Raw genomic sequence first — 13,248 nt, forward strand, 5'->3', positions numbered from 1 at the left:
TATAAAATTTGTTGGTTTGTAGTTTATATGGTCAAAGGAATGCAAAAAGTAGCCAGTCGGATCACTCCACAGACTGTACTGAAAATATTAATGTCATCTCCAGGTCTGAGAAGGGATAATATCCCAAACCTAACCCTAGACCTGGATGTTATCATCTCTTTGCACTCCTGTCAGGTGTTCCATGTTTTATCGTTACCTCATAAAGATCAGTCTCTGTCATGTGGTGCCTAAACTATCTCCTCTCCTCCGTCTGATTCTGCTCTGAAGTGTGAGGAGGACGGTCAGGTGTTCTTCAGCCTCGACGACGGCGCCACCAAGTTCACCGACCTGATCCACCTGGTGGAGTTTTACCAGCTTAACAGAGGAGTGCTGCCCTGCAAGCTCAAACACCAATGCACCGCTGTGGCCTTGTGACACTCCTCCCCCCCAAACCTTTCTTTGCACACCTCTCTCCCTGAGATCCCCCTCCCTCCCCTTCTGTCCCCTTTACCCCTTCCCTTACCAACGCAGTGGGGGTTGAGGAGATGGAGAAAAGTTACGTCCTGTTTTGCGGATGTGAACAACTCTGCAGGAGCCGGGACTGGAAGTCGATGTCACCCAGTGGGTAACGTTCGTCTCCACCTTACTGCTGCTCGGTTGTTTGAACGAGAGCTGTTGGGACAGGCCAAGTGTCGAAGACTGTGGACTCCTGCGGTTGTTTTGTTATTGGTGTTCAGACCCCAGAGAAAGACCAGCGTGATGTGAAACCACAAGACGGCTACAGTATGTTTCCAGTGGGTCTCTTGGATGGATCCCTTCCTTTAGAGTCCCAAACCCTTCAGCCCCACCCACCTTCCCCATCCTCCAGGCCTGATAAGCTGTGGTGCCCGCCCTGTCCTCGATACCGAGGTGGGCGGGGAGCGCCACCCTCTGACTTCCTCAATGATCATCAGGGATGGACGGGAACCTCCCTGGGTCCCATCAAACTTGATCCAGGAGTTTTCTCAACCTGTGCAGTCCAGTCTGGATAAGCTGACACCCTGCCCTCCAACCCCCGGAAACACCTTAGCGGGGCATGACGTGGCATCGCTGCCGTGTCCCGACCCACAGACCCCTGATGCAACCCCAATCCCGCCTCCACACGAGCTCAGAAAAAAGTCGGGAGAGAAACGAGAAGTCGCTGAAAGGCAAGACGAGCAGAGCAGGGGCGAGGGTTTGCTGAAAGGACAGAGGAATGTTTATCAGGAAGGCTGTACAAGCCTCTCTTGTAGAGTTGATTACTTGATGTCATTTTAATGCTGTTTTATTACTGTTGATTCAATGAAGAACTTGTTTTGCACTCCCGAGCGGACAGACGACAGCTCTTTAGCTAAGAGAAGCTGCCTCCTCTTCCTCCTTCACTCCCCTTCTGAAAAGCACGCATACGAATTTCCATCAGCTCTGACTGGATTACGGTGGTGTGGGAGCACAGTCACATCATGCAGTGCTTTCCAGTAAGGTTTAAGAACATCTAACTAGCCCCCCCAGCCTTGTGTGTCGTACCAACAAGACCACAACAATTAACAAACATGAATGTGCTCTTGAACCAGCTGTAGGTGTCTCAAGACTTTAAGGAAGAAGAGGAAGGTTGTCAAATAGACTCACTTAAAAGTGTGTCGAACCCCAAGCTTTCTACCATTTCGGTCTTTTTTTTTTTTTTCAATCAAATTGGTTATTTTATCTGTTGGTGAATTTGTCTTTGAATGTTTTCCTTTTACTAAATAATTTCCGAGCTCTCTGCTTGCACATTTTTAAAAATCAGCCTGATTTGTTGTCGATGGGTTGGAGCTGTCGTGTTCGGATTCTGACCACTGTTCCCTCGTTGAAAGCAACAAAAGCACTCTTGAAACTTTTGTTAAAAAAATTTAAAATATGGAATTTGAACAAATGACTTGAAACGTGAACTCAGTTGTCTGTGTGTCAACAAACAGTCAAATGAGCTTCACTCGCCTTAAGTGAAAATTGTGAGCCTTGTGTATAACATTGAAGCTATGTTTTAAAAAGAAATGCACATAGAGTAACACGTTTGGGGAAAAAAAATTTCAGGGGTGGTGGAAGAACATCATGAATGGGGAGAAGTGGTGGGAGATTTTGGGAAACGGTCCATTTTTGCTTTCTTGTTAAGAAATGTAACTCTCTTACAGGATCTGTACATTAAAAATGAGGCTAATGCTAGCGTGACTAGCAGTCTTGGCTCTGTACAGAGGTTATAAAATCTGCCTACGGCCACCTCTAAAGCTCAGTAATCAACATGTTTTATCATGCTGGAAACAACAGTTTGTGAAAGGTATCTGATGTTTTTACTGAGCTTGGCTAGCTGGCTGCAGACTGCTAGCTAGCATCACACGTAACTAGCTAGCTTCTCATCCCTGCCTTCTTCTCTAACAGGAAAGCAAAAAATATATTTTCCAAAAGGTCTCAAAGATTCCTGTAAAGTAAAAATCCATTAGAACACAACTTCGAAAACATGTACTGGTGATGCAATCTCAGATCTGGACAAAATGTCAGTCAACTCTGTATTTAGATATTTCCATTAGCTGCATGAAGTGTTTGAGCACCATTGCTGAACATCAACAGGGTCGCTAAATTACAATCAAGCAGAAAGGGCTTCTTTCTTGATTTCACAACCAATCCATCAAACAACAAATCCACTGCTACAGAGACATAGGAAGCTAACATTACAGAGGGGTTTCACTTAGTTTAGTAGTACCAGGTCATTGTTTGAGCAAATTAAGGGCCAGCAAATATTTGTTTTTGTTTTTTCATTTTGAAAAAGTAAAAGTATTCAATTATTCAAGCTTCTCAAATAGCAGGTTTAGTGAACTGAACCTCCAATTTCAGATTGTTGTACTAGCTGTCACGTTTGGTTCTTGAGATTTTTTTGCATTCTTTATTTTTTGTAGACACGTGACCCCTAACCATGTGACATTAACTTGTCGGCCATTTTGGATATGTGACAATGTAGGATAAAGTGAACAAGTCCCCAATCACACAAGCCTATAGACTGGTCTGCAACCAGTTGGAAACCACTGGTCATGATGGGGAAATAAGTATTCCTTGAATGCTTGCAAGTAGTTAATGGAGGTTGATGGTTTTCACTCAAAAAATAAAGTCTCAGTCACACAGGCCTTCCGAGTGGTCAGTGACCCCTATTTTTCCCCAATGACCCACCTGTCAGTATGGAAAACATTTTGGAAACTGTAAAAAGTGCAGCAAAAAAAAAGAAAAAGAAACAAGGAATATTTGCTTTTATGTAAAAGTTGTCCTTTTTTAAAACATGCTGGTTGTAAATCTCAAGCACAACTTTTACATTGAAGAATGAATCCTCTCCATCTCTGGTTTGTGTGGCCGGTTTTCACAGTTTACTACTGCTCAGAGAGTAATTACAAAGATCTTTCAGACATACATGAAACGCAGAGATGCAAATGTGCTAGCAACCAAAGGAGTCATTGGAAGGTTTTCATTATAGCACCTACTTTGCAACTGATTTCACCCAGCGAGAGCCACCAACCTCCTGGAAACATTAACAACCAGTCGGTAAATACGTTTCCCTGACAACCAGTGACAACCATATCGTTTCTAACTGATGCCACGTGAGAAATCTCAGTACACCAAAATTTAACTAAAATGTTCTAAATTGACTAAATTGGATATTAGCGATGTTAGTCTGTAAGTCTAACTGCTGTGATAGTAGATCTCATGGAAAACAGTTGTCACATGAATGTGTCCGAAATGTGTTAGCTTTTTACTGTTTCGGTTTCCTTAATTTTTTGGTTGAACCCTAGCTTTATACTAGAACATACCACATGTATGTTACAGAGAAGGAGTTTGCTAATAGGTGGCTAAATGCTAAACACAGAACCTTAATCCGATATGCCCAAAATTAGCATTCATGGTTCAAAACTTCTGAAAATGGCATCAGTTTGTGAATCAGTCGGTATCATAAGCTTTTTTTCCCCCTCCACCCTTCCCTTCATTTTTTTTGTCATTTGGTCCCATTATTGGCTTTTTGTTGAGGGAACCAGGGTAACGCTAACTTTTGGATTCACCTACATAGGATCATCCCTTAAGCGCTCCTTAAGCAGTCTGGAAAATAAACTGAAAACAACACATAGCAGGTAAAGCAGAAAAAGTTGGTCTACTGAAAAAAATGAGCTGTCATCAACCAGTTCATGACATGTAGGAGAAAATGCCAATAGTTGATGCTGTTGCCAGGTCTCTAAAAATGAATCTGTAATAGTCAGCATAGAGATCAGTTCCAAAAAATTAGATTCACATAGAAATTCCACTCTAAGTAGCTTAAACAGATCACCAGTTAGTTTATTTTTTTACCTTATTTATAGTAACAGGAAAAAGATGCCCAGGAAAGGAGACGAGGAATCCTTTTGTCATTCCTACTGTCACGTGACCAATTGAATGCGTGTGACATAACACCTGCTTTAGCTTTGTGCTGCACCCGTCCCACCCTCACCTGCAGTTTCCATCCATCCTATCCCAGATTCACAGGGTTAGAATGAGGTCGCCAGACTCTAAGCACCGACACTGATACACACACAGACACACACACAATCCACTGCCGCCACCAGCCAACTAATCGCGTGACTTAAACGACTCACCAGCTCTGCACTCCACCAATCAGGCCTTTCTGGTCAGTCAGGTCAGACTCTCTCCAGGGATTGGATAATGCTTGAATCCCCCGCCCCCCTCTCCCACCTGTGTCCAGCCTGTAAGCTATATGATCCTGTGGTAAATGTGTGTGTTTGTGTGCGGATGACCAGACTGTTATATTCACCCTTCAGGAACTCTGCTGGCTAACGCGCTCGCCCTTTTAGAGGCGGTAAGAAGACAGTCTGGTAAAGTCGGGGGGTAAGCTGCAGATTTAGAGGAGACGGGAGTTTGACTGGAAGTTTCCCAGCATTCCCGGTCATCAGTTTAGGTTCTTCCCTGTCTGACAGAGGATGAAAGCCACGTCACTATGGGTCAGCGGGGACAAAATCACCGTCCTCCCTGCATTTTTTTTTTTAAAGTCACTGTGCTACAATGCAATCATTCACAGAAGTCCAATCATATGAATATATACCAGTATAAAGTATCTTTTGTTTTCAAAGTATGTGAAGCTATGGAGAAGATGTAGATCTAACACTGTACCTAGGTCACAGATCACTATGTATGGGCTGTTATGCTTTTGCTCATAACTCCATGTAAAATGAAGAATGATTTGTTTTTTCCTTTTTTTTATTATTTGATTGTGTGTATGACTTTATTGTGTATTGTCTTTGGTTTGCCACAAAATGACATATACCACAGCATATACAGTATTAATTAAATTAAACATTTTTTTTATTTTAAGAAATCAAACTGGATTTTTGGCACGTGTCAAATTTCTGAACTTCGGTTGTGTTTATAAGCTGACAGGCTGTCGGAGTCTTCATCTCTGCCAGGTTTCAACTCTTTCAGTATTCCCTCTCTGTCATTTATACTCCATGTTTGGATATTAAGCCCACACACACAGAGCATTGTTTTTTGATGGAGAGCGCACATGCTAATTCTTAAGCTTTTCATCACAAGTAGTGCAATTATAAGCTGTAGCTCCAGAGGATTGTGCATCTCATTATAATGTCTATGTTGTCTGATTATTTTTCTTAAAGGTGCGTAACATTTTTTTGTGTATTCTCTCGCAGCACGTGCCTCTTTCTGAAACGGTCACAGCTCCCTAGTTGCCGTCCGTCCACTCTCACACTGCATTTCAAATTAGCTGTGACTGTGAAATGCAACCTTAGCAGAACTAAATGCTAATGTGGACGTCACACGTCAGTCCCACTGAACTTTGGTGACTTACAGTATAGGTGCAAGTGAAGCTAACTCAGTGTTTTTATTGCTGGGTCAAAGTCATCATAAGTTGAAGTCAAATAAAAAATTTCAGGGAGGAAAAAACAAAAACAAAGGATCAAATGAACTGTAATAATTTTTCTCACATACACCCCTCCACTGTGCTTTGCTTCATTCTGTCTGTGCGGCTCCTGGATCTACATTGTATCCTGTTCAGGTATTTTTGTACAAATAAGGGACTGATATATTCTCTGTTTATTGGAAATTAGAATAAAAGACAACATTGCTATAAACCAAACATGCCTGACTCCTGCTCTGTTGTTCTCTGCTGTTTGAAGTTTGGATTAGATACACTATGTACTCTCACTCGTATGCTGGAACATTTACATGTGGTCTTCCTAACTGCTTTTATTCTTGCAACCAGACTCCAATTTTGGGCATTTTCATCCTTCATGGAAGGATTAGTAAATCAGATACTCCTTAGAGTATTCCAGTCTAATAAGGTACAGGAAGCTGTCTTTTTAATTTTGCCTTTTTATCATCAATTAATCTTTAATTTGAAATTTGAAGCAAATATATTTAACTGTAATAAATAATGTCATTTAAAGGCTACAGAGATAGCTAGTTAGCTCCCAGGATTGTCCATTACATCGAAAACCCGTTACTTTTGAGTATTGTGCCACCCCTTATTTCTTTATATTTTTCCAGGAAATGAGAAATAGCTGCAGAGATTTCTGGAAAAAACACCCGACACCTTTCGCTGGTTTCTAGCACAACCCGTGATGGAGCCTCCACCGTGTTCTACAGGTGACTGTAGATACTGCAAGTCACTGTAGAGTTTCTGCAAGTTTTTGTTACACCAGAACATTCAAATGTGGATTCATCAGACCTGTTCCCTGCTGGTTTTCAATCCAGGTCTTGCATACTTTGCATACCTCTGCATTTCCCTTCTTGTGCAGAAGATAAAGTAACATTAAAAGGAAATTGCTTTGTTTATTTATTTTACTCTTTTATTTACTTCTTTTGATAAAACCCACTAGCCATTTGAGTAAAAATACTCCCAACCAGTCACGGCAGATGGCTTCCCCTCCCTGAGCCTGGTTCTACTGGAGATTTCTTCCTGTTAAAAGGGAGTTTTTCCTTCCCACTGTCACTCACTCATACGGAATTATCGGATTGTTGTTTTCTGTGTTGCTGTAGGGTCTCGACCTTACAATATAAAGATCCTTGAGGCAACTGTTGTTGTTAATTAGCGCTATATAATTGCAACTTATTTCAATTGAACTAACAATTTGTGTGGAGAGTAGTACAAATGATACATTTTGTTTTTAGTCACATCTCGCAGTTGGATCACTTCACTGGTTACCTGGCTCTCAACTAAGGTCCCCAAATATTCTGTTTTTTATGGTGGCTCGAGATTTAGAGCACATTGTCCAACACTCATAAGGTCTTCAGGCAAGACAGTGAACCCTCTCTACCCCCCGATCTGTCCATCTAGGTGTGTGGATGCAGCTTGCAGTGCAAAAAGCCAGTCCAGTGCTTTTTTGAGGCCAATTACCACTAAACTAGGACAGGGTAGAACACTAACTAACCTCACATGTAGTTAGGTTAAATAAATGTGTAAGTCAAGGTATACAAATAGCTGGGCAATACAGTGGTGCATCTATCACCTCACAAGTTGCTGTTATCAGTGTTATCAAATGTTACTGAAGCAGAAAAGGATAACACCTCAACCTGCACCACTGCATCATTGGAGCAACATGTCACTGGAATTACTTTTGTTTACCTGAATCAAATAATCTCTTTTATTAGTTTGCCTTACCTACAGTCAAAAGCACGAGTAAAGTAAATCGATGTAATTTGATCTTGCTTGTGTAACATGTTATATTCCTGTTAGCACACTTCAATCTTGCCTGTCCTGTGCAGAAGCTGTCAAAGCCAGTTCAAGGCATGTGAAGAGGTGTGCCCATGCTGAGGTCAGTTTTATTCCAGTTAAAAAGTACTGGAACATCCCACTGCACGTGAACGCCCCCAGTGTCAGAAACCTGCTGACTTTGAGTCACACAAGTTCAAATAAGGCACCAGATGGTGCAAAGATCTGTTCACACATAAGTGTTTCTAACTGGCCTTTAATGTCTTATAAAGAGTGGAAACTGTGAGCACAAAACGGAAACACCGTATCGGGTTTTTAAAACCACATTTGTGCACATCTGGGGAAGAAATAATAATTTCACGGTATTACAGCAGCAAAAAATATTCACTAACCCAGGATTAGAAAATTATAAATGCTACTTGCTTCAACCCTGCAGTAACAGGTTTTATTATATACTAATTAACCAGAGCTACATTCAGCTGCTCCCTTATTTCCCAAGAGGTCACCACAGCAAAATGATCCAAATGTCTGATTTGGCACAGATTTTATACCGGATGCTCTTCATGAGACAGACTTCCCAACAATCAGGGCTTGTGCACTAGCTAATGACTGTGTATCCTCACAGTATCAAACCAGGGATCTTTTATGTGTAATACAGATGTTTTAACCACAATACCAGAAAGCCAAATTTGACAAAAGGATTAAATAATTAAAGAAAAGATTGATAACTGCTCTGCTATATCTAAAAATCATGTTTAGAAGGCATTTTTCACAGAAGCTTTTATGAATGAATTTGGGCAAACGTTATAGAATATTTGACCTATCGCTCTGTTCACAAGGTGAAATGTACATATGTGTATATAGAACATCTGTTTTCCACCCAAAACACCGTTTAAGCCGTCAATATCTGTGAGGTTTGTAAAGCAGCCGCTCGTCAATATAAGAGAAGTGCCACTTGGGGGCGGTGCAGACCAGATATTTGACTAGAACCTACAAAGGCCGCTTCCATAGCTGGTAAAGGGTAATATTTTTCAGTTGTTCTATAAAGAAACTTCACTATTTTGTAACAAATAGTCAAACAAGCTAAGTTTGCTTTACTGCCTGAGCCAGGCAGTGGTCACAGCCAGGCCAGGCCGATACTGATCTTTGTAAATGTTTCATGGTAACTCTGACGCCAAATGGCTGTTAATCTAACTAAACACACACACACACACAAATATAAAATGTTGATGTAAAATGATGTAATCGACTGATTACGCCTACCGGCTTATCGGCCAATATTAAAAGAACCCTGTGGAGTTTCCTTCGTTCAGTTTACTTACCGTAACATGCCGTCTCGTACAGATACAGAGGATAGCATCTCCCCACCTGCAAGCACCCAGCAGTGGCTCCACAGCACTACTAGTTGTGGGAGTCTTTAAAATTGTTATTCAAGTATTAATAAAGTATTCTGATAACAGCTGACAAATTATGAGTATTATGATGAAGAAACACCAGATCTGCAGTGTGTGGGGTACTTTAGAAAGTGTCTGTGCTATAGACTGTATATAAAAGATGGATGCAGCCAACTGTGACATTGCCCATTGGCTTCTTCATCTTGTGGCCAGATATATAAACACTGGACACACAGAAACCTTTGCTTTCCCCGTGTTTTTCACCTAATTTATATTATTCATATATATTTATTAAATATTGATATATTCTTTATTTATAAAAGTACAGATGTGCCCCACAGATTTCCAAGAAATACAGTTTAACAGACGAGTTGAAGTGCAACAGAGTCTTAAAAAAAAAGAGTGTCCACTGAAACCACTGTCTTTACCTTTCATGGTGTAGTTTTTAATATTTCATTTTAATTTGTTTTTGCTTTTCTCCCATTGCTGGTGAACTCTGCTGTTTCACCTCACTCGTCAACAGCTCAGGATGTGAGCGACACACAGCGTCATCCATGTCGAGCAGCGTGCAGCAGGGATTTCTGAGGACTGCACTGGTGGAAAACCTGTCTCTACAAGCTCTCTGCGGGTAAATACATGCACAAACAGACATAATTGCCCTGCTGTGAATGAAGCGTGAGGCATTGCCAAGCCAGCTGAGGGACATCTTCTTTCTCCTGGTCTAGGATGCCTGAAACACCTCAACAGCCTCCCATCAATGTGGAGGAGTAGCAGCTCTACACGGAGCTCCTCACCCTCTCGATAAAGCTAAGCTCAGATGTCCTGTGGAGGAAACTCACTCATTCTTTGGGTTTAAGCATAGGGGGTTTATAATAACACCATGTAGGAACAGTTAAGATATGAAACCATGGACTGAGACCATAATTCTATCATGTGCATTTTTAATTGCATTACCTTTTAATTTTCTTTGCAAACAGATCAGTCTCCCCCTGCTGGTCACTAGGATTATGCCACTTTAAGGCATTTCTGCACTGGGTTTACTTTTCAGACCTGAACGTTCTGTTAATCTTTCATATAGAGCTCAAACGGTCTGATTTTCCAATGCAGAACAAATCAAGAAAAGAAAAAGTCATAATTATGATTTTTGAAAGTGTTAAGTATTTGTAGGTGTTTTAGGAAAGTGTGAGCGTCAGTTTATTACCAGTCCTGTACATGACGACGTCAGCCTACGTCACTAAACTCGAATACGGAATTGTACAAAATCAAACCATCTGATTTGTAGGGGGGAAAAAAAAGAAAAGAAAGAAAGTGGTGAGCAGATGATGGGAAAAATGAACAAAGTCTTGAAAATGTTGCTACCCGATCTAAACAAAACTTGCTTTAATGTTTATTTCAGCTTTGTAAAGACCCTCCGTCCCACTCCCCCCACAGAAAATAAATAAACAAACAAACAATAAAAAACAAACAAAAAGAACGTAAATGTCAAACTGGGCCCGTGTGTTCATTACGTTTAATTTTCAAATAAGTGATGGCAAAATGACACTATTTACAGGAGAGAATATGTATGATTTGTACAAAGAAATATACATGCAAAACAAAAAAAACCAACAAAAGAACAATTTATGAAACAAAAACGGGAAAACAAAAACACAAAGCGACAAAAACAGAAAAATCAACAAAAACCCAAACTGAGGTATCCAGTCCAGTTTTCTTGTTTTTAAATGGCCTGTGTGTACACCTTTTGAAATAAATTAAAAAAAGGTTAATAGGGGGCTGATTTAATCATAACCCCTTACTGGACTTGTGTGCTATTGTTACCATAGCAATCTTGTGTAGTTACTGGTTAGTTACCATTTAAAGGTGTTTTGTTGTTGTTGTTTTTTTTAAATGGAAGAAATATTTTGGCAACATGTATCTGTACATAAAGTGAAAACAACACTTTGTAAGTAAAATCTTGCATTCAGCTCCCATCCAAGAGTACATTTCAGTCCTTTAATCTCCCGCCTTTTTAATAAAGGTATAAAGAGAGTTAACTAAAAGCGTTCCTCTGACATTTACTCGTGTAAACAATCATTTAACATGGTCATGGATGGCCTAACTCAAGTGAAACGTAATCACAATAAAACCATTTCTTTATTAAGTACTATAAAGCTAGAGCAACTTTGGTGTACCAATACTACAGAGGCATACAGTACAAAAAAAAAAAAGTTAAATTAGTTTTGATCAAAACGTGATGATTGTAGATCGTGACCTCTGACGCGGCCTGGCCCCGGAGCGGTCGTTAACACTCGGCGATCGAATAAACACAAACTACCAGCAGTGCTTGCAGTACCAAGTACATGCTTTTCTCTAGATTTATTACAGATACAACAGATGTTTTCATAAATAGTTGCATAAAATGTTAAAGCCGCAACATTGCACATGATAATCAAACATAACATACAATGAGTGCATTTACAGTAAATTCATCTTCCGCCGCCTCCACATTCAGCGCTGCCACCGAAGGCTCCAACAGTCTCGAGTCCACTGCGAACGTGAGGGGGAAGAAGGCCGAAGTCTCTATACAAGGTAAGGCTTAAACATGTCATATCTGCGCAACACAAGTTTTGTTCTAGGAAAGAAAAAAGAAAAAAAAAAGACGAACGTCTATTGTTTCTTCTCGGGTTGGACAGTGCAGCATTTGTTACTCACGACATGGTCATCATGGTATTCTTAGATTAGATTAGGGTACGTTAATGTAAGCGTAGCCATCGAGAAGCTCTGATGTATAAATGTCTCCGCTGATGAGCTCTGTCACGGTTTCCGCGTGTCTGCAGAGACCAGAGTAGCACACGAATCTTCAACTTATGAGCGTTTTCTACAATGATGTGTTTGTTTTTTCCTCCTTGGAATCGCAGAGACACTACTGTGCCTTTCTATACACTGTTTCTATAAGAAAGGGTTGCTTCTCAAAAGTATCCCAGTTATTGTTTAAGGGTAAAAGAGCAAAAACACACCGTCTGTTCCTGGAGGGCGGTTTGCTCTGTGGCGAGCTCCGTTGGCATCGGTTTCTCCTGAAAGAGCTGCGCCCGTGCGGTGGCGTCGAGGCTCGATCGATTGGCTCTTCTGATCAGCTTCAACTCGCGCAGAGGAAAATAACTTACTTCATAATAGTTTTTTTAAACTGTTTTTGTTCACTTAACTACAAAAAGACGAAACCAGCAAGCAGCAGTAGACGAGGGCATCCATTCATTTATGATTGGTGAGAACTCAGTTCTCTAGGGCTCCGATTGGCTTAAGACCTCAGCAGGTCTCAAATAAACAACCTAAAAGGATAACAGGATTTTATTTAGTGGAAAATCTGTGAAAGAGGATGAGATCAGCTTTCATTTTTTTCTCCTTTTTACATCGAGACCATAAAGAGACTCTTCAGCCTCAGCGCTGGACCCCAAACTGAGCAGCGTCTCCTGCTGTGGTCGGAGCGCTGAGGCTGAGAGCTGCTCAAACCCGAGGCTGAAGGCGACCGTGAATGAAGCTCCTGACCCCTCCGATGGGCCGGGCATCGGTCTGATGTTTTCTCCTGTCAATGAAAGAAATGAGGCGGGAGGTGTCCAAGCAGCCCTCTGCCCGGCCGTCGCCTTGGCCAGCCTGCAGCCACGGCTCCTGGAGGCAGAGGCCGGCCGGGGGCCTTCTGCCTGGGTCGGTCTTCAGAAGCAGGCAGACGAAGTCCCGGGCCGCCTGGCTGACGCCCTGGAAGTAATCCCTGGGGAAGCTGAAGTCCAGCCGGCAGATGTTCAGGCAGGTCTCCTCTGCGCTCTCGTCGAGAAAGGGGGAGGCGCCGCTCAGCAGCACGTAGGTGACCACGCCCAGACTCCACAGGTCAGAGGTCAGCGACACAGGCTCTCCGAGGACCAGCTCTGGGGAGGCGAACTCAGGGCTGCCCAGCAGAGGGTGAACATAGTGGGCGCTGTTGAGCTGCACAGCATCACCGAAGTCTGTGAGCTTGACTATTGGCTGGCCGCTGGCGGTGTGGGACACCAGCAGGTTCTCAGGCTGTAACGAGAGCAAAGATTAGCCTCATGGATTCTCATTCATTCATCATCAGGATTTCTACGTGACTGTTCACCACCGCACTGCATTCACATGTCAGGCACC

General features: G+C 41.9%; 2 protein-coding genes and 1 long non-coding RNA gene across 12 annotated transcripts in view; 2 read left to right on the forward strand and 1 right to left on the reverse strand.

Annotated features, from left to right (window-relative positions):
* LOC100694675 (growth factor receptor-bound protein 10) overlaps positions 1–6,145 on the forward strand; it is a 49,305-nt gene extending 43,160 nt beyond the window's left edge. For all 6 annotated transcript variants that reach the window (XM_005450796.4, XM_005450794.4, XM_019350584.2 and 3 more), the window contains one exon: positions 268–6,145. In XM_005450796.4, coding sequence (XP_005450853.1) covers positions 268–414 — 147 coding nt within the window. In that variant the 3' untranslated portion in view covers positions 415–6,145. The remainder of the gene's footprint in view (positions 1–267) is intronic.
* Positions 6,146–8,693: 2,548 nt separating this feature from the next.
* Positions 8,694–11,520, forward strand: LOC112843502 (uncharacterized). The gene is made up of 2 exons (XR_003215877.1): positions 8,694–8,741; positions 9,638–11,520. It is a non-coding gene; the product is annotated as an uncharacterized LOC112843502 (long non-coding RNA).
* The window catches only part of LOC100707006 (triple functional domain protein), a 61,555-nt gene continuing 58,914 nt past the window's right edge, over positions 10,608–13,248 (reverse strand). For 4 of the 5 annotated variants that reach the window (XM_025902267.1, XM_025902265.1, XM_025902264.1 and 1 more), the window contains one exon: positions 10,608–13,146. In XM_025902267.1, the coding sequence (XP_025758052.1) occupies positions 12,595–13,146 (552 nt within the window). In that variant the 3' untranslated portion in view covers positions 10,608–12,594. The remainder of the gene's footprint in view (positions 13,147–13,248) is intronic. The other variant, XM_025902266.1, reaches the window with a different exon arrangement.

This window comes from Oreochromis niloticus, linkage group LG22 (genome assembly GCF_001858045.2).
Source record: "Oreochromis niloticus isolate F11D_XX linkage group LG22, O_niloticus_UMD_NMBU, whole genome shotgun sequence".
NCBI lineage: Eukaryota > Metazoa > Chordata > Actinopteri > Cichliformes > Cichlidae > Oreochromis > Oreochromis niloticus.